The 22,384-nt window shown below is 41.0% G+C and overlaps 1 protein-coding gene across 6 annotated transcripts in view; it reads right to left on the reverse strand.

The window, feature by feature from the left end:
- Positions 1 to 22,384, reverse strand: part of CEP162 (centrosomal protein 162) — a 110,457-nt gene that overhangs the window by 67,925 nt on the left and 20,148 nt on the right. For 2 of the 6 annotated variants that reach the window (XM_075862096.1, XM_075862098.1), the window contains 4 exons: positions 4,750 to 4,899; positions 3,905 to 4,091; positions 2,891 to 2,952; positions 781 to 884 (listed from right to left, as the gene is read on the reverse strand). In XM_075862096.1, coding sequence (XP_075718211.1) covers positions 781 to 884; positions 2,891 to 2,952; positions 3,905 to 4,091; positions 4,750 to 4,899 — 503 coding nt within the window. Of the gene's footprint in view, positions 1 to 780; positions 885 to 2,890; positions 2,953 to 3,904; positions 4,092 to 4,749; positions 4,900 to 19,606; positions 19,716 to 22,384 lie in introns of all 6 variants that reach the window. The other 4 variants (XM_075862094.1, XM_075862093.1, XM_075862095.1 and 1 more) reach the window with 4 other exon arrangements.

Below are 22,384 nucleotides of genomic sequence, written 5' to 3' on the forward strand. Positions count from 1 at the left end.
GCCTGAACTGGCTGATTAGGGTGTGTTCATATCATGTCGGGTTCCATTAGACCGTTCCGTCGGAGGAACCGATGAACGGAAACCATAGGTTTTGTTTGAATTACCATCAATTTTAATGGTAATGCTTAATTTGCAATTGGATTACTTTCCGTAATGGTAATGCAAACTGAAGCTATGGTTTCCGTCTTGGCTTTCCGTTCATCGGTTTCTCCAACGAAAAGGTTGAATGGAACCCATGAACAGAACCCTGACGTTAACCAGGCCCTTACAGATAACATGTAGTTTGCATTGAACTCTACAATTTTTTTTATAGAGAATTTAGACTTTTATAATGTCTTTTGCTTTCTCCTTGAACAAAACAGATGAGTAGAAGTCACGTATTGGGTTCATGTTGGTGTCAAGTGGACTGAATTGCTAGGGTATGTTCACACACGAAGTAAAAAACTTCAGAAGTTTTTTTAAGCAACTCGCGTTTTTCGCAGCGTTTTTTCTGCAGTCAATGAAAAACGGCTCAAAAAATGGCTCAAGAAGTGACATGCATTTCCTTTTCGCGGGCGTATTTTTATGCGTCGAAACAGAACGCAGTTTTTCCCATTGAAATGAATGGGCATATGTTTGGAGGCGTTCTGCTTCCGATTCTACGGCCGTTTTGAACATACCCTCAGTCACAAGTCATGTATACAGCTTGCTTACTGTGGTATTAACTTTTGACAATCAGACACAATATATGCGGTGCATAAATCCTTACAATTAATACAGGACTAAAAGTAAAAGTCTAACCTGACTTTTAGACTCCATTAGGTCATCATTTTCTTCTTCTGATTTTCTCAGCAAATGACTGTTGGCTTCAGGCTCATCTTCAAAGTCCTCGCTATAATTAACTGCTAATTTTGAAAAATAGACGTGTTAGGTATATTGTTAAAGGGGTACTCTGGGGAGAGCAAGTGTGTTTAATATTGTCCTAATGGCTTTTTTTTTTTAGAAAATAAATAGAACTAATTATATTTTCTCTATGGTTCTCCAGCAAAATATCCAACTTGCTAGCCCCCCCCCCATCGCTATAGTCACTTTTAGTTTAATCAGGTTACAACCTGTAGGCGCTCAACTCTCCCTGGCCGCCCATGCTAGTTATGTTTCTCTACTTACCAAAAGAGTGTATGGCACCGACATGAACATGCATGGTCCCGAGCGTGCGCGTTTAGCCTACTTTTTCTGACTGGACTTTCAATGGATCGCTTCAGCAAAGAGACTTGTGAATGCGCACAGACTCACAAGCGGATTTGTGGGATTTGGAGTCTGGAGCAATGTAAGGCAGTTTAGAGAGAGATCAAGTACACGCCTATTCGTTTTACAGATGCCAGGAATAAAGATGCCCGGGTACAAAGTAAGCGTGCGTGTGCTAATTGGATTTGTTCGAAGGGTGCCCAGGAAGCCAATCCATGCCCTTGTTTTTTTGTTTATGGGGAAAACGCTAGTAGCCCTATATACCCTGGCAGTTAGACATTGTTTGTTTAATTTTTAACCTCCTAAATACCTGACTGCTAAACTGATAGAAGTTGGAGTCATAAGACTTTAGGACAAAGCCGGATGATAAACATTGCCGATTTTATTGCCAGACGCATAGACAAAAGATTTTTACCTAATCCAACTCTGGAGCAGACAACATAAAATTGTCCATGCGAAAAACATGCAGAACAACATGATGTACTCTATCAGCTTGCTTTCTGGCCTGGGTTTGAGCAGGAATTTCTGCACTTCTGAGAGCTACCTGTCTGATCTGTTGCTGAGAATGCCAGGCCCAAGATTGCTGAGAAGTTTCAACAGCTCGAGCAATAGTATGATGCATTTCATAAGCTTGAGGTCAGGCAAAAGTTTGCTGAGGAGTCTCTGCAGCTCGTGATGCAGCTTTCATCCTGGCCATTAAAGACTCAAAAAGTTCTTTGGTGGAATTTATAAAATTGAAGTTAACAGTCAGTTGAGTTCAAATTTGCTAAGTTTAGCTCCTGAAGGCGTAGTGGCTGGCTTAAAAGCGAAGTGCAATACACTTTGGCCGTGTGATTTTGATTTCACGTTTCTAGAGTGGCCTTGAGCTTCCACTGGACTTTGTTTTATTTTTCAAGAATTCTTAGTGGGTCCACAGGATCCCATTGAAGTCAGGAAGATGAACTAGCAGCTGCAACCCCCTTCAAGATTTATAACTGAAAACTTTAATATGTGCTCAAAAAGCATGAAGTGCAGTGGGGGGTGGTTTATCTCAACTGGTGTAAAAGAAAAATTAGGCAGTTGCCCATAGCAACCAATCAGATTCCGGCTTTCATCTTTCCAAGGCCCCTTTGAAAATTAAAGTAGTAATCTGTTTGGTTACTATGGCCAACCACTCCACTGTACCTTCCCATCTAGAATTATCTAGTAAAGTGCACCAGCTGCTACTGCCAGATAAAAATATCTATACTATAAAAGCAAATTTCTGTATTCGCTTTTATAGTATTGGATTGTGATCCTGTGATAATGGATGATAACAGAGAACAGCAGCAAGATCAGGACCTTTATGAAAACCCTCCTGGACACCCGATGTACCTATGTGCCAAATTTGGTGTCAAATGGTTCAGGCGTTTGGATGCCTATAGAGGACAGACAATCAGACATTCATTTTTATATTATAGATTACCTATCAATCTATCTCTACAGATTATAAAGACCTTTTTTATTCTGATGGTAACACTTTTACTAAGCTTAGTAAAACTGAAACAAAAGAAAAAAATACATTAGCAAAAAGCTATTTGGTACTGGTCGCATCTGTAAGCCATTTTGAAAAAGAGGGGAATATGATCTTCCACTAGAAGTAGATTGTGCTCGCCTAGCCAGAATAATAGAACGCTACTATATTTACCTGACGCATCTTCAATTTCATCTTTAGGTTCATCCTTCTCTGCTTGAGCATGGTCAATATTGCTAAAATAAATGAAAGTATAATACACAATTTTAGATGCCTACTATACAAACATCAGGTCAGAGCTAGCCTAGAGGCATGTGTGCCAAATGCCAAGCTCAGACCATTCACGACTTGTTTTTTTACTTGATCACTGAATCAAATATTCATTAAAGAGTTACAGGATAAAAAGTAATTAGGAATGGTAATTTTGATGTTTTACATGTGTTAAACCATTTAATTATGATTAATGTGTATTAATGCAGTGCTGCCCAAAACAATTTTACACAAATAAATGGATAAAATGGTTGATGGGTGGTTTCCATTACTATGGATAAATATGTCACATTCTGTGGGAAATCAACAGTTGTAGCCCTATCAATCATATTAGTGCATATGGACACCACCCCAGCTCGGGGCCCCTTCCCTATTAGCTGGCTCCTGTTTTTATTACATTTCCCCCACAGTGGCTGCCCCCCAGTTTCCCTAGTTGTAACGGCAAGTGTGCTGCATTTAGAAAGAAAGATCGGTCTAGATAGGACAACCCTTTTAAGACTTTAAGGCTACATTCACACGAGCGTGACAGATTTAAAAAACGCACGAAAATCTGTCCGTGTGCATTGCGTTATTGCATTAGTGTGCTTTGTGAGTGGCATGTGTTTTTCCACGCACTCGCAAAGCACTTTTTTTCTTTCAATGGAATTGATGTACAAATCACGCACAACACACTGATGTGCATTGACTTCAATGGGCGCGTAGGTGCATGAAAATACACGAATGTAGGGCAAGCAGTAAGTTTCACACAACGGATTCTCGCTGCGTGAAAACTCCTGCATGTGTGAACAGCCTCATTGAAATCAATGGGTCCGTGTGCTGTGAGTGATTTCCACGCACACACGGACGAGTTTTACGCTCGTCTGATTGAGCCCTTACGTTACTAAACAAAACGCGTGTAGAACACAATGAAGACCTTACCGCGTATAAGCTGTAAGTTGTGTTGAATCAGTAGAATCCAGTTCCTTAATTAGCTTCGAATAGTCAATTGTAGATGAAGCACCTTTTTCAAGCCTAGCAAAAAACCTTTCCTTTTCTTCTTGTTCTTCCAAAGTATCAAGTCCAACCCCATTAAAGGCTTGATTTGGTCCAGAAGCCACAACAGATTCTAAAAATGCAAATTAAAGTGAATTTATTTTCCGTATAGAAAAATATCCTTTAGGGCCTGCTCACATCAGCATTGGCTTTCCGTTCCGGGGTTCCATCGGAAGCTTCCGTCTGGTGAACCCCGCAACGGATAGTCAAACTGAAACCACAGCTTCTGTTTCCGTCACCATTGATATCAATGGTGATGGAAACATTGCTAATGGTTTCTGTTCATCACCATTCCGGCAGGTTTCCGTTTTTCCGACGGAATCTTCCAGCCCATTGTTACAGTGTGATTGTGCAGTGAAAGAATCTGGGCTGGAACAATGAGAAGTGTAGGACGCTGATTGGTCACTGATTGGTCAGTGTCATACACTCCTCTGTACAACGCCCAGTTGGTAAAAAGTAAAAACACGCCCAGTTGGTCTTTAAGAAACTAATTAGCATAAATCTAAAATTGCTCATAACTTGCTAAAAAATGATGGTTTTTCAAAATAAAAACCACTGCTGTTATCTACATTCCAGCGCCCATCAGATTATGTAGGAGATAGGGCACTTATAATGCGGTGACAGAGCCCCTTTATACCATGCCATTTGCACTTACGTTAATTTACCACACTTTGTCTGTTTTATAATTGATACACCTGCCAAATCCTCAGTGGAACCTCCTATATACTCACCATCGATCTCCAAGCTGTCCTTTTCTATTGATGTAAACAGAGGATCAATCGATCTTTGCATTTCTTCAATGTACTCTTCTTCTGCTACTTCTTCAATGGGCTGGGATTTACTTTGAGACTTTAAAAAGCTGTGGCTTGTCCTAGGCAGTTCTAAAGAAGAGCACAATTTGTACATTTTACCTTTGCTGTTTATTTTACTTTTGTTCTACAATCCAATTTCTCCCCTGTGTATAGGAGATGCGTCGCACGCTAGGCACGTCTGCTAGCCCTGCTTCTGAGACACATCGCCTCACGCTTTTCATGTTACACTTCGAGTAGTTCTCTCTCAACTATACCAACTATATGTAAAGCCATTTATAGACATAGACAAGAACACATGTGAATAAAAAACCTCAGAACAATAAAAAAAAACTTGATGGCATTATGGTTTATTCATTGCCAAACATTTTCTTTATATACTTCTAATACACCCTATGGGAGGGGGAGGCGACCATACTGACAATCACGGTAATAAATTGTTGTATCATTTTTGTACCAATAATTCTAACCAATCAGTTCCTATAATGTAATTTGAACAGTGCTGTTCAATCTGACCCTAATTCTATATTTAGCCTGACCAAGAGTGATGCTGCCACTGCCGATTTTCTACAAAAAGTTGTGCATGATCAAGGGAAATTTCAGAATGAGAACAAAAACTAAAGTAGAAACATATGAATGTGGGATATCATTAAACTGCAGAGGGCCACGATCTTCATACAAAGGAGACTTGGAACAGTGGTGACGCTTCCCAGGAGTGGCCAACCTGCAAAAAGGACTCCAACCACAAAACAAAAAAGTCTTCCAAGAATTCCCCAAAGAACTACTGGCCTCTCTAGCTTCAGCTAAATTCACTGGGCCAATTTATCAAAACTGTCTCAGGCTAGTTTCACATACAGCATTTAGCGGTGTTTTGCACTGTGGTTTTTTTTGTTCTGGGCTAAAACGCTACAGCCAGATGTTTGCTGGGAATCTATAAGAAAATGACAAAATGTTTTGTTTATTGTCATTTTAATAGTGAGCGAATGGGCAAAAATAACAAAATGAGAAAATAGCAAGGAACAAACTATAGTGCTGATCTCACAATTGTAAAAAACAAATAATAATTTAGAACTTTTTAGAGAATACAGCCCGATTATTTCTCGAGTAATAGAAATACAGCATTTCACATTAACAACATTATATCAACAGTCAATGCTGGTAGTGAAATGGTGTTGGCATTGTATGCTGCCTCAGAATACGTATTACCTGGAATATACAAGAGAATTTATAAAGGGTATTTCTAGTTAGTCAGTCTGTAAACTGTAATTGGGTTAATCTGAATGTTTTTTTAAAACGGCCGTCACCCGGCTGTATTAAGATTAATGCATGTCTATGGGGCTATTTACACAGCCGTTTTTTTAACGGACAGTGTGAATGGGCCCGTAAAAAATATGACATGTCCGCCGCTTCGTGTCTGTTCGGCTTTTCCCGTGTATCGGAGTACGGGCTCAGACTTTTTATTGAGCCCGTACTCTGATACATTGATTTCCGGAAAAAGCCGAACAGAGCGCTTCTGACGCTTTTTTTCTAGCGATTGTCAAACGTTTCGTTACCCTTTAAAGGGTTTGTCTGGTTTCAGTAAACTAATTATTATATTTTCAATGCAAAGCGTGAAATATGCTGCAAAATCCACATGTAGATTTTGCTCCGGATTCACTGCGGAGAATATCTGCCAAACACCCTAAGGGCTAGTCCACACGTGGCACAAATACTGCGGGTCCCAGCTCTGGGACTGTGATGGATGGTCCATTTGCTTATATTCTCTGTATTAAATTAGATTATGGATTATCGAGCATGATATCGGATTATGCAGAGATGTAATTTCTACTCCACCTGCAAAGACCCTTTCCCCCTATTTCAATAAATATACACATTTACCTAGTGTCTTAAAGAATCCAATTAGTGAATAAAAGTAATCTGTTGCCTAGTAGACTACGGTATTGATTTCGTCAAAACGACGGAACCCTTGCACAACTCAGACAAACGGAAACCATTGGCACAGGATCCGTCACCATTGAAATCAGTCAGGGTCCCGTTCTGATGGGAAGCTCCGACGGAACGTCAGAACAGGACCCTGATGCAGATGTGAACGAAGCCTAAAACCGCTCTTTCAAAAGAAAAAAAGGGGGGTGGGGGGAGATCAGAGTGGGGGAAAAAATATACTTTCAGTGGAAGAGACCCATTCCAAATGTATATTAAATGGGGAGTGTGAAGGTGTCATATTCAAAGAACAAGCTACTGTATTCCTGCCAGAGAAATAGACCAGGTGTTAAGCAACGTAAGCATCTAATAAAGAATTATTATATTATTTTTGAAAACGTATTGTATGTCTGTGACTGGCTCAATATGAAATATTCGCATTGTATGCCATTGGCTGTAAAAGAGTTATTATCATATTGTAAATGATTGGCTGAGATCAAGCCTTTCGAATTATATTATTGTAATTGTTTGATCAATAAACCTCAGGGGAGTATTTTTGAGCATACAAGCAATGTCTGTGTCTCTATTTCTCTCCGATATATCGATATAATCTATGATTTGGAGCTGGATAAATCTCCTGTGTGAGAGCGAGTGTCAGTTGAAACACTGGTCTAAATTTCAGTCTAATATATTTTGAGCCATGACTTCCCCAACAGGGACGCACACCTATTTTGAGAACAAGGGTCACTCAAAACCAGTTTCGTCTAGTGCGGCGGTCGCTGGCCGTAGATTCCAGGCGGGAACTGTTGTATGAGAGCTAAGAAAACAGTCCAGACGCGCTTGCTCGGCGGTTTCAGTAACTCCCATGCTCTCCACTAGTCCCTGCCATCAACAGACGAGGTTCAGGCGACACTTGTTCTCAATATACAGTACTGTTCAAAGGTTTTTGGCAGTTGTGGAAAAATGCTGCAAGGTAAGAATACTTTCAAAAAGTTTTAATTACATTTTGTTAATTGATAAAAAATACAAAGTGAATGAACAGAAGAGAAATCGAAATCAAATCAATATTTGGTCTGACCATATTTTGTGCAAGTTTACCTAGAAGAATTGATGCAGTTTTGAAGGCAAAGTCTTGGATTTTGTAGGATTATAGTCAGGTGTATGATTAACCAATTATACCAAACAGGTGATAATGGTCCTTTCATATGTAGGTTGAAACACTATTAACTAGAACAGAAACAGCTGTGTAGGAGGCTTAAGACTGGAAGAGGAACTGCCAAAAACTCTGCTACAAAGGTGAGGTTGTGGAAGAGAGTTTCATGCCACAGGTACACTATGGCAAACTGAGCACAGCAATAACATACAAGGCCATTACACTGCATCAGCAAGGTCTCTCCCAGGCACAGATTTCAAAGCAGACTGTGGTTTGAAGATGTGCTGTTCAACGTTGAGGACCGTAGACACAATGGTTGGCCAAGGAAACTTCGTGCAGTAGATCAAAGACACTTCATGCTTACTTCCCTTTGAAATCAGAATATGTCCAGCAGTGCCATCAGCTTAAGTGCCAGCATAACTGGCAGAAACCAATGGGTCCCAGGTACACCCATCTACTGTTCAGAGAATATACATGAAGATACAGAAAGATTTGAGGAAGCCTTTGTCCACAGAAGATTTGTGATAAGTTCTCTAAGAAATTTTGAACAACCTCCCTGCAGAGTTACTTCAAAAATTGTCTGCAAGTGTACCTCGAAGAATTGATGCTGTTTTGGAAGTCAAAGGGTGTTTGATTTGATTTAGATTTCTCTTCTGTCCACTCACTTTGCATTTTGTTACTTGAAAAGAAAAAAAAGAAAATGAACCCTTCTATTTTTAAAAGCATTCTCACTTTGCAGGATTTTTCCACAACTGTCTAAAACTTTTGCACACTATTGTAGGTGCAGGTCCCAGAGCTGGGACCCCCATCTATCAGACATATCCTGTGGATATGCCAAAAATGCCTCAGATAGGAATAACCTTTTAAGACCAGAGAGCATACATGAATTGATATTTTACCATCAGGGCTTTCTGGACTGTCAGTAGAAAGGGAGTCATCTTGTTGATCGAAACAAAAATTCTGCTTTGACTTGTAATACTGTTCCAATTTCATGCATTTGTCCAGTGTCCTGTTAAGAGATGAACTACAGGGATTCTGTGCTATCGTACGGTTAGGAATGGGAAATATAAGGACAGGGCAGGAAAAAGAAAGGCCAGGGGGAAATTCGATTATGGGATAATATAAAAATGGGATATTAAAATGGAGAAAAAAATAAAAGAAGTTAAACAAGGAAATACCAAACCCTACAACCCACCAGATATTAGTTTCTTAAAAGTGATAGGACTTTAAAGGCTATGTACACCTTTTGAATTCATTTTTTATATAAAAAGGAGAACATACAGGTCTCTTCCTAAATCTGTCCTATACTGAAATGAATGGAGTGTGTAGCGTGCAAGTGAATGAAGCTAATAAACCGCATAGACCACTGATTTTATTTTTAGATTAGAAACTTTAACTTGCACATGGAGTAAGTTAAGGTCCTTTTACACGGGAGTACATTCTGCCCGTTAAACGGGTACTAATCGAAAATACAACACTACCCCCCCCCCCACCCGCTGATGATCGATCGCTTTCTTCCTATTACTGTGCATAGGGAGAAAGCGGTCAATCAGTAGTGGATGGGCATGGTGAGCGTTTGCTCATGAATATGTTGGACTCCTTCCAGCACTTGCATTGTGCTGTAAGTTCACAAAAGTAAAAGCAGTTACCCACATAAGTGACACATCATTGAAATTAGCACGTCTGCAAAGAGGGAAGCATAAAGATGCTGACAGGTTGCATTGAAATCCTTCCAAGGTTTCCATTTTAAAAATCCTTGATACCATGCAACCATTCCCATATTGTGATTATGATGCAATTCCCAATAACAAGTTTACACTATCATACTTTCATTAATAAAAATTTTAAGCAGTCAATTATTGAATGTGGGATAGGTTTAGGAAAGATAGAGAGCAAAGCACTAGATTATTCTTAAAGCGTACCTCCAATGACATTGCCTAAAAATCATTTTATGCACAGCAGAATAGAGCCTTTCACTACAATTCCAACAATGCCTATAGTATGCAGATAGCTACTTCCTAGCCTGATATCCAGTCATAATACTTGACAGTAAGGCCCCATGCACACAAACATTTTTGCAGCTGCAGTTCACCCGCAAATCTGTGGGTGAATTGCAGCCCCATTCATTTCAATTGGCCCATGTACACCACCGTGGTTCCCACGGTCCGTGCATGGCCCAGGAGCCTGACCCGCAATAAGAACGGACATGTCTTATTACAGCCGTGTTTTGCGGTCCAGGCTCATAGAAATGAATGCACACAGCCATGTGCACGGCCCGCGAGTGACACTCCAGGGCCGTCTGACCCGAAAATCACGGCCGTGCATATGGCTACGGTTGTGTGCATGAGGCCTAAATGTAAAATCTTCTCTTGCTGCATATTGAAATGGGCAGGCACTTCCTGATTATGACTTTAGCTAAGGGAATTGAAGCCAGAGCTTGTGCCCTTAAATCCCAGGATGCTTTGCTTTCAACTCGTGAACGAGCAAATCAGCTGAGCTAATCAGGTCACAGAATCTCCTGCTGCAATCTCTCCCCAGCAGTTAGTATCTATACAGACAGCTTCTGCAAGGCAAGAGTAAAGACAGACAAGTGCTGAGAGCGCTCATCACTGGATCCTTGCATCATGCCAATATATAGCATGATGCTATATATTAGCATTGTGTGTGTGTGTGCGTACACACACACACACACACACACACACACACACTTTCCTGTCGCAGCCATTTTTCAGATTTTCACTTTTGTTTTTTCATCCCCACATTTTAAAAGCTAGAACTTTTTTTTTTTTTTCATCAATATTGCCATATGAGGGCTTGTTTTTTGCAGGACAAGTTGCGCCATGGAAATCTACAATTTATTGTACCATATAATGTAGTGGGAAACTGGAATAGAAATATTTGTGTGGTAAAATAGGAAAAAAACAGCGATTCCTTAATCTTTTGGTTGGTTTTGTTTTTACTGCGTTCACTGTGTGGTAAAAATGGTGCATTAACTTAATTCTGCCAGTCAAGACGATTACAGCGATACCAAATTTATAACTTTTGTTTTCATGTTTTACAAGAAAAAAAATGAAATGTTAAATACTTTTGTGTCAAAAAAGACAAAAGTATAATAGGTATGATACCTTTATTGGCTAACCATAAAAGTTCTATATGCCAATAAAGGTAGGTAATAGGTAGGTAGGTATAATAGGTATCATAAAAGGTATAAAAGGTAGGTATAATAGGTATCATACCTATTATACTTTTGTCTTTTTTGACACAAAAGTATTTAACATTTCATATTGTCTCTGGCTAACACGGTACTACACAATTTTTTACTGTACTACAAGAAAAAAACAAACTGATTGTTAAAAATAAAAATGTGAGTTTTGTCGCCACATTCTGACATAACTTTTTTATTCTTCCGTCGATTGAGCAGTGTCAGGGCTTTTTTTTTTTTTTGCAGGGCGAGATGTAGTTTCTACTGGTACCATTTTGGGGTACATGAGACTTTTTGATCACGTTTTATTAAACTTTTTGTGGGAGATTAAGTGACCAAAAAACTGCGATTCTGACGTTTATTTTTTACAGCGTTCACGGTGCGGGCTAAATAGTGATATATTGAAATAGTTCAGACTTTTACGGACGCATCGATACCAGTTGTCTTAATTTTTTTTCACATAGTGTGGGACGAACCAGCGATCGTTAGATCGCTTGCACGGTATACTGCAATACTAATGTATTGCAGTATATCGTGATATGGACAGTCTCCTATGAAGCCCTCTGGCAGGGGTTCAAAAGAGTACAAAGATGGCGGACCATCAGGCCCCCATGAAATAGAATCGTGGGGGGGGGGCAGTTTCTAGTTATTTAAATGCCGCGGTCGCTATTTACTACGGCATTTAACAGGTTAAACTAGTTGATCGCGCTGAAGTGAAAGTTATAATACCTAGCCGAAACACCTGTTGTATGGAGAGGGCTCGGCCTGTGAGCCCACTCCATGTTACCCCATCCCACGTCCTATCCGTCCCCAATATACATACATATTATATATATACACCGCATTCCAAATTATGCAAATGTTATTTTTCGCTGATTTTTCTAAATAGTCGATGCAAATGACAGTCAGTATAATCTTCAAGCCATCAACCGTTGGAGTATAATGCAAATTTTATTGAACAAATCTCCTAATAACAGATTTTTTTTTTAGAAGTAAAAAACTCAAAATGCACGGATTCAAATTATTATGAACAACAGAGATCAAAACATTTAAGGTTGTAAAGAGAACTAAAATGGTAATTTGTTGAATTTGCAGCATCAGGAGGTCATATTTACAGAAATCAAAAGCTCTTTCAATCAAAAAAAACTTAGCAGGCCAAGTTACATGTTAACATAGGACCCCTTCTTTGATATCACCTTCACATTTCTTGCATCCATTGAATTTGTGAGTATTTGGACAGTTTCTTCTTGAATATCTTTGCAGGATGTCAGAATAGCCTCCCAGAGCTTCTGTTTTGATGTGAACTGCCTCCCAGCCTCATATATTTTGCTTGAGGATGCTCCAATAGGGTTGAGGTTAGGGGAACATGGGGGCCACACCATGAGTTTCTCTCCTTTTATGCCCATCGCAGCCAATGACACAGAAGTATTCTTTGCAGCACGAGATGGTACATGGTCATGCATGAAGATAATTTTGCTACGGAAGGCACGGTTCTTCTTTTTGTACAACGGAAGAAAGTGGTCAGTCATAAACTCTACGTACTTTGCAGAGGTCATTTTCACACCGTCAGGGACCCTAAAGGGGCTTACCAGCACTCTTCCCATGATTTCAGCCCAAAACATGACTCCGCCACCTCCTTGCTGACATCGCAGCCTTGTTGGGACATGGTGGCCATTCACCAACCATCCACTACTCCATCCATCTGGACCATCCAGGGTTGCACGGCACTCATCAGTAAGCAACACGGTTTGAAAATTAGTCTTCATGTATTTCTGAGCCCACTGCAACCGTTTCGGCTTGTGAGCATTGTTTAGGGGTGGCCGAATAATAGCTTTATGCACACTTGCAAACCGCTGGAGGATCCTACACCTTGAGGTTCGCGGGACTCCAGAGGCACCAGCGGCTTCAAATACCTGTTTGCTGCTTTTCAATGGCATTTTAGCAGCTGCTCTTCTAATCCTATTAATTTGTCTGTCAGAAACCTTCCTCATTATGCCTTTATCTGAACGAACCAGTCTGTGCTCTGAATCAGCCACAAATCTTTTCACAGTACGATGATCATGCCTAAGTTTTCTTGAAATATCCAATGTTTTCATACCTTGTCCAAGGTATTGCACTATTTCACGCTTTTCGGCAGCAGAGAGATCCTTTTTCTTTCCCATATTGCTTGAAACCTGTGGCCTGCTTAATAACGTGGAACGTCCTTCTTAAGTAGTTTTCCTTTGATTGGGCACACCTGGCAAACTAATTATCACAGGTGTCTGAGATTGATTACAATGATCCAAAGAGCCCTAAGGGTATGTTCACACGCTAGCTGTCATTTACGGCTGAAATGACAGCCTGTTTTCATAAGAAAACAGCTGCGTCGTTTCAGCCGTAAAAGCAGCTCCTCGTAATATACGAGGCGTCTGTGACGCTCGTATATCTTGAGCTGCACTTCATTGAGTTCAATGAAGAACAGCTCAAATTACGTAGCAAAGAAGTGCCCTGCACTTCTTTGCCGAGGCAGACAATTTACGCGTCGTCGTTTGACAGCTATCAAACGACGACGCGTAAATTACAGGTCGTCTGCACAATACGTCGGCAAACCCATTCAAATGAATGGGCAGATGTTTGCCGACGTATTGTACCCCTATTTTCAGACGTAAAACGAGGCATAATACGCCTCGTTTACGTCTGAAAATAGGTCGTGTGAACCCAGCCTTAGACACAATACCATGCATGAGTTTCATTGAAAAACTAATAATTAAATGTTTATGACACTTAAATCCAATGTGCATAATAATCAGGAACACGGTGTGTATATATATATATATATATATATATACATACACACACACACACACACACACACACACACACACACACACACACACACGACATTTCTAGGTTGTTGAGTTTTTCATGTGTAACGAATGCTTTTTTTGCCAATTTTTTTTATAGGTTTGGTTTTTGGACTACTTCAGATTCATGGACTACTTCGATGAAAGCGTTTTTTGTTTTATTTTTTTTTTAAAAAATGGTTAACAAGGGTTGTGTAGGGGGGTTTATTTCAATAAAAAAAAATTCTGTGTCTGTCTTTTTCAAAACTTTATTATTACTGCCTTAGTTATGGCCACTGTCTGATTGCGTGTCCATTATTAAGAGGGGCTTAGTGTTAGCCGGTGGAAAGGCTAACGCTAACTGTCCAATATTACCCCGGTACCCATCGCCACCAGGGATACCGGGAAGAGCCAGGTACGATCCAATACCTACCATCTGTAATGATGGATGTGCACTGTGGCGGCCGCAGGCTGGTATTATTAGGCTGGGAAAGCCAAAAAACTGTGTGCCTTCTCACCCTGGTAATGCTAGCCTGCTGCTGTCATGTTGTTTGGACCTTCCCAGCCTAATAATACCAGCCTGTGGCTGCACCAGTGCCCGACCACCACTTCAAACGGTCGGGTACTGGATTGAAACCGCCTCTTCCTGGTACCCCTGGTGGTGGAGGGTACGGGGGTAATAATGAGGGGTTTAGTGTTAGCATTTTCACCGGCTAACACTAAGCGCTGCCTCAGTAATAGACGCTGTTCATCAGCCAGTGGCCATTGCTAAGGCAGTGGTAATAAAGTTGAAAAAAAAAAAAGGACTAAAAAATATTTTATTGAAACAAAAACCCTCGTTAACCATTTTAGTTAAAAAAAAAAAAAAAAAAAGTTAATCGGAGTCCATCAACCGAACCTGTAAAAAACACACAAATAAAAAAAAACTAGTAATAAAAAGAGAATGGAATAGCGTAGTAGACTACGCTAATCTATCCTGAGGGATCCCATCCAAAAAAACAAAAACGTATACCACACGGTATACTTTTTTTTGTAATTTTAATTTATTTATTTTTTAACATGAGAGGCTATGGGTGAAATATGCAACTGTATGGCACCCATCACAGGTATACGTTAAACCTATTCTTCTGGCCGCTCTCAACATCATTGTCCATATAAGGACAGGGATGTCAGGGGCTTTGTCGGAATCCCCAGGCAGTGCACTAGTATAGACTCTGCCCCAGGACTCCGGCCCTGGGAAAGTTCCTGGTGTCACGGTCCATATATGGACAGTGACGTTAGGAGCAGAGAAGGAGTCCCAGGCAGAGCCCAGGACTCTGGCTCTGGGTTGCCCCTGACATCACTATCTATATAAGGACAGTGATGTTAGAGGATTCCACATTGCTGGAGTCCCGAAACAGTGCCACTTCAAGTGCTCTGCCTTGGACGACTCCTCTCCTCCTGACATCAATGTCCATATAGGAGTCGTTTTATTTAGTAAAGGTGGTAAAAAAAAAAAAGAAAAAAAGAAGTACACACATATGGTATCGCCGCGACCGTAATGACCAAAACAATAAAAGTTAAGATGTAATTTAGACCACACAGTGAACGCCGTAAAAACAAACAAAAAAAAACAAAACAAAACAATGGCGAAATTGCTATTTTTTTCCCCATTGCCCCCCAAAAAAAGAATAAAAGTTAAAATCAATAAGTCCCTTTTACCCGGAAACAGTACCAATCAAACCTACGCTTCGCCCTGCAAAAAACAATCCCTCGTATTACTACATTGATGGAAAAATAAAAAAAAGATAACGGCTTGGAATGAGACTATGCAAAAACAAATAATTTTAGTACAAAATAGTTTTTATTGTGCAAAAGCCGTAAAACATAAAAAAAAATCTATACATGTGTTATCGCCGTAATTGTACCGACCCATAGAATAAAGATAACATGTAATTTACGAATGGAGTGAATTTAAAACGCATAGAACAAAGGCAGAATTTAATTTTTTTTCCTATCCCCGCCAAAAAAAGTTAATAAATGTTAAGCAAAAAAATGATACGTACCCCAAAATGGTGCCATTAAAAAGTACAACTGATCCCGCAAAAAAACAAGTCCTCATATGGCTATGTCGACGGAAAAATTAAAAAAAAGTTATATCTCTTTGAATAAAACTATAGAAAAATGAAAAAAAAAAAAAAAAAATTAAAAAAATAGCTTGGTCTTTAAGGCCTAAAATAGGCTGGTCACTAAGGGGGTTACGTAAACATCCACCATGCAGGGAGATAAAGTAAGTGAACCTCTATGTTAATGACTTCTCCAAATGCTAATTGGAAAAAGGGGTTTAAATTAAGATGATGAGATTTGAAGTGTAGGTTTTTACAGTTGCTTTGCCTATTAAATAAAGGCACCCAAAGCCTGGTTACTAACAAATCTGTTCTTCTCAAGAAAGACTGGTTAGTGCGAACCATGCTTTGACGCAAACAACTTTCAGAGAACCTCAAAGAAAGTGTTCTAGAGACGCATGAAACTGCTACAAAAAGCATTGCTCTAGACCTGGGTGTACATCAATCTACGGTTAGATGTATCGTCTGCAAGTGTTGAGGATTGTTGCTGCTATCCCAAAGAATGAGCGTCCAAGACGACAAAGGGGAATCCTGAAAGAGGTGAAGACATGTGTCCACTAAGGGAATCCGCTGTCCAAAAAAACATTGCGGCAGATCTCAAGTTTGACAGAGACCACCTGGATGTTCCACAATGATTCTGGGAAAATGTTCTATGGACAGACAAATTAAAAGTGGAACTTTTTAGCACAAATGCACAACATTATGGAGGAAAAAGAACACTGCACATCAACAGCTCATCCTAACTTTGAAGCATGGTGGAGAGAGCATCATGGTTTATGGCTGCTTTGCTGCCTCAGGACCCAGACGCCTTGCCAAGGTGTATCAAAACATTTTACAGGAGAATGTAAGGGCAGCAGTCCATGACTACAAGCTAAAGAGACGTTGGGTGATGCAACAAGCCAATGACCAAAAACACATAAGTAAATCTAAAAAACGGTTAAAAAAAAAAAAGAAAGAGAAAGAAAATAATTTATGTTTTGAAATTGCCAAGTTAGTGTCCAGACCTTAACCCTATTGAGATACTGTGGCATGAACTGAAGAAGGCTGTGCATAGAAGGCCTAATTCCCACGAGCGTGTTCTGTCCGTGATATATGGTTCGTGTGTCGGACGCATTTCCCGGACCGAACCCACTGCAGGGAGCCAGGCTCCTAGCATCATAGTTATCTATGACGCTAGGGTGTCACTGCCTCGCTGCCGGACAACTGTCCCACACTGTAATCATGTTTTCAGTACGGGACAGTAGTTCCACGGAGAGGCAGTGACATCTAGCGTCATAGAGAACTAGGATGCTAGGAGCCCGGCTCTCTGAAGTGTGTATGGTCCGGGAAATGCGGCCGACACACGGACCGTATATCATGAAACCGCACACGCTCGTGTGAATTAGGCCCAAGGCATTGCAGAAATATTGATTAACTAAAACACATTTGCATGGAGAAATGTCCGTAGTTTTACTGGAAGGCTCTCCTGGCATTTTTCACTGGAACTGCAAGGTAACAGCCTCTGACGCAGATGTGAACAGAGCCTTAAAAGGAATCGGTCATCTACATTATGCTGCCATCACTGAGGGCAGCATAATGTAGTGACAGTCTTGGTGATTTCAGTGGTCTGTCACTTATTTGCAGCTACTTTGGAGAAATCCAGCCTAATGTACAAAACTGATTTCCTTTAAACCTTTCAGGACCAGACTCTTGTTTTTTCCTCCCCGCCTTCAAAAAGTGAGAAGTATAAAAACTAAAATGATTTTTTTACAGGATAAATTGTACATTCTAATGGCACGATTTAATATTACATGTGATGTACTGGGAAGTTGGAAAAAAATCCAAATGGGGTTGAATTGGAAAAAACAGGCGTACCACCATTTTCTTATGGGATTCGTTTTTGCGGGGTTCACAGGACGGTGAATAGCGGGTCAGTACATTTATGGGGATACCAAATTTATATAGCTTTTGTTAGGTTTTAGATCTCTCTACATCAGAGGTGGGGAACGTTCGGCCGCGGGCCGTGTAAGGCCCGCAAGATCATTTGGTGCGGCCCGACCTCACTCAGACCGCGTTGCTGCCGCATCATCATTCCCTACTTGGCTCAGTCCGCCCTTCTCCTAAATGTGAGTGAGTAGGGCGGACGGATCCAAGTATGGCGGCGGTCTGAGTGAGGTCGGTGCGTGCCGGCCCAAGAGGGGACCAGTCCTGTCACCTGACCTGAGTCAGTGATGTGAGGTCAGGTGATTCAGGTCAGGTCAGGTGACCGGACTGGTCCACTCCCGGGTCGGCACAGTCCAATCATCTGACCTCACGTCAGGGACGTCAGGTGACTGAACTGGTCCACTCCCGTCACAGCACGCCCTGACTGCACTCTGACCGCCACGTCATTCCCTCCTTGGCTCAGTCTGCCCTTCACACTCACATTTAGAAGCAGGAGAAGGGCGGACGGAGCCAAGCATGGCGTCGGCGGTCTGAACGATGTTGGTGCGTGCCGCTCCAAGAGTGAACCAGCCTGGTCACCTGAACTGATTCAGGGACGTGAGGACAGGTGACTTAGGTCAGGTGACTGAACTGGTCCACTCCCGAGCCAGCACGCACTGGCCGTCTCACTCAGACCGCCGCATCCTCATTCAATAGTAGTGAATGACTGTATTTGGCTCCATCTGCCCTCCTCCTGCTCCTGACCTCAAAATTTAGAAAATTAGCAGAGGCCTAAATGTACAAATTTAGCTGTAGACATAGGACCTGTCCTAAACGCATGAAGGGAGGTCAGGTGACAAAGATTTTTTTTTTAAATCAATTTATGATAAATTCACAGGATATGTCATAAATGTCAGATTCGGGTCCCACCTCTGGGCCCCAGATCTATTTCTAGAATGAGGCCTACCGCTCTGAGTTCCGGCTGACTCATGTGATTTCTGACCAATGACCATAACAGCCATTCTCTACTATGGGAGTTATGGAAACAGTGTAGCTCAGCGAGCTATGCGGTTTTCTTCTTCATGGTCGCAAATCAGCTGGAAAACAGAGAGGTAGAACGGGGTTTAGGGGGCCCCGTTCTAGAGATTGGTGCTAGTCCCAGGGATGGGACCCACACCGATCTGACATTTATGACATATCCCGTGGATATGTCATAAATGTCAGGAATGTGAAAACTCCTTTACGTAAGTAAGTCGGAACAACTTACTGCTGCGAGCAGTTTTTTTCAAAACTTACCATGGTAAAGAGTCGACCGCTCCAGACTGACCGATGCAGTAGCAAAAACCTCAACGCCAGCTAACATCACACGCCTCACCAGAGAAGCAGTTCCAGCCATCACATTAGGGGTGAGTTAATTACAGGTTTGATTCAGATAGAACCATTGAGTGAGATTTATCAAAACTGGTGGAAAGGGAAAGTGAAATAGTTGCTCATAACAATCAACCAGGCCCTTGCTTTAGTTTTTCAAAGAGCGTCTGAAAAATAAAAGGTGTAATCTGATTGGCTGCTATGGGCAACAACTTCACTTTTCCTTTTCCCCTTTTTTGATAAAACTCCCCAATGTTTACAATATAAAATATGCCATTATTAGTTAAGTAGCACTACATAAAAGTACCAGTATAGAAGCTTTGAACAGATTTCTTCCTATCATCCAATCCAGGATGTTTTTTCTGTTTTAAATATGATCTTGGTTGATGTGCTTTAAAAACAAGAGATAGAAAAGACTGAAACAAAGAAATTAGGAAAGAGAACAAAAAGCAAATGGGTAAGTAAATAAGATAGATAGACAAAGCTGAAATGAAACTAGAATTAAAAAGTCTGTGGACACTTTTGGCATGGGAAAAAATACATATGTATTTACATAGGTTAGTGGTCACCTGGAGTTAAAAAGTTGCACTACATACACCCCTACTATTTCCCAATAGAAAGCCCTGTTTAATGTGGTGCTTTATGAAAAAGTACTATACCACAACTAAGTGTCCACAGAAATTATTGCAGATTTGGTCTTTCTGGTGTGCACCCGCCTGACACATGATCCACGTCCGGTGTGACTGAACTACTATTATGTTCTTGATCTTTTAAATTGTGGCATGCCCCCTTAGACTATGTATCTGAGAGTTGTGTATGCCTTTCAGATTTTACTGCAGTTTTCTTCCTTAGGGTCAGTTCACACAGTTTTTTGGCGCTGATTTCAATGTGGAAACTGCATCGGAACTAGCACCAAAAATCGTCTGAAATCGCCCCCATTGATTTCAATGGGAGGCAGAGGCGGTTTTTGGGGGGGGGGGGGGGTGTTTCTCCAGGGAGGCTTTTGGCGCCTCGAGAAAGAATAAATAAAAAAGGAGGAAAGTTCTCTCTTGCCAAGGTTTTTTTTTTAAATGAGAGGCAGAAAAACCTGCAATGCTCGTTTCTGGGCAGTTTTTATAAGCGTTTTTTGCCCATGCTCCCTGCATTATATTGAATGGCCGCGACCAAAAAAACTTTGCCAAAACCATGAAAAAAAAAAAAAGCGCAGACGGTTCAAGACCTGCCTCTAGTTTTTTTGCAGGCATAAAAAAAGTAAAAATCAAAAGGCCTTATTCTTCTAATTGCAGGAATATTAGATTTGTTGTCACGGTATATAAACTTTTGCTCCCCTATAGATTCTACTGCATGTAAACTTTGATATAATATTGATGCTCATGTCTGTCAATGTTACATATCGTATCTTTTGTCCTGTCATCTGAGTATGTTCGTGCGCTATTGTTTGAATGTTACTAAAATATATAAATAAACCAATAAAAAAAAAAAAAAAAGTTGTACTACGTTTCAGGCTGCAATGTTCGGCTTCGTGCACACGACCGTAAGGGCTAGTTCACGAGGAGTATTTCAGAGCGGTTTCTGAGGCAGAAACTGCATCGGAAACGGGGCCAAAAAATGCCCGAAATCGCCACCCATTGATTTCAATCGGAGGTGTTTTTTTCCCACGAGCGGAAAAAAAAAAAGCTTGCAGGAAAAATAAGCGACATTCCGTTTGGCCATTTCCGTCTCTGACCTCCCATTGACATCAATGGGAGGCAGAGTTCGAGTTTTTTGCGCCAGATTTTGGACGTGGTGCTTAACCCCTTAACGCTCAGTGACGTACTATTCCGTCATGGAAACCATCCCATGCACATCATGACGGAATAATACATCACGAGAGTAACGGCCATTTCGGCCGTCTTCCCGACACATACAAGAGCTGTGACAGCTGCTGTCTTGTACAGCGGTTGCCGCAGCTCCTATAGCGGGGACCGATCGCGGTGTCCCCGCTGATTAACCCCTTAAAAGCCACATCAATAGCGATCGCGGCTTCTCAGGGGTTAAATCCACCATCGACGGCCCACTACATGATAGCGGGCGGCGATGATGGCAATAAAACGGATGCCTAAAAATGGCGTCCGGCTATGCCATCTATGGAAGCCTAGCGGGTCCTGACAAAGTCAGGACCCACTATGCTTGCTGTCAGTGAGCAGCTGACAGCTCTAATACACTGCACTAGGCATGTAGTGCAGTGTATTCGAATAGCGATCAGGGCCTCCTGTCCTCAAGTCCCCTAGTGGGACAAAGTAATAAAGTAAAAAAATAAAAAATTGGAAAAAATAAGAAAATAAAAGTTTTAAAAGTAAAAATCCCCCTTTTTCCCTGATCAGTCCTTTATTATTAATAAAAATATATAAACAAACAAATAAACTATACATAATTGGTATCAACGCGTCCGTAATGGCATGAGCTACAAAATTATTTTGTTATTTATCCCGCGCGGTGAACGCTGTAAAAGAAAATAATAATAAACTGCACCAGAATCACAATTGTTTGGTCACTTCACCTCCCAAAAGGAATGAAAAGAGATCAAAAAGTCGCATGTACCTAAAAATGGTGCTGTTGGAAACTACAGTTCGTTACGCAAAAAACAAGTCCTCGCGCGGCTTTCTTGATGGAAAGAATAAAAAAAAAGTTCTGGCGCTTAGAATAAGGTAACACAAAAAGTAAATGATTTTTTACAATAAGTATTTTACTGTGCAAACGCCATAAGACATAAAAAAAAAAACTATAAACATAAGGTATCGCCGTAATCGTATCGCCCCGCAAAATAAAGTGAATATGCCATTTAGGGCAGATTCAGACGAACGTTGCGTTTTTGCGCGCGCAAACAACGCGGCGTTTTGCGCGCGCAAAAACCATTTGACAGCTGCGTGTGTCATCCGTGTATGATGCGCGGCTGCTTGATTTTCGCGCAGCCATCATAGAGATGAGGCTAGTCGACGCCCGTCACTGTCCAAGGTGCTGAAAGAGCTAACTGATCGGCAGTAACTCTTTCAGCACCCTCGACAGTGAATGCCGAACACAATATACAGCAACCTGTTAAAAAAAA

The sequence above is a fragment of the Rhinoderma darwinii genome, chromosome 4 (genome assembly GCF_050947455.1).
Source record: "Rhinoderma darwinii isolate aRhiDar2 chromosome 4, aRhiDar2.hap1, whole genome shotgun sequence".
Taxonomy (NCBI): domain Eukaryota; kingdom Metazoa; phylum Chordata; class Amphibia; order Anura; family Rhinodermatidae; genus Rhinoderma; species Rhinoderma darwinii.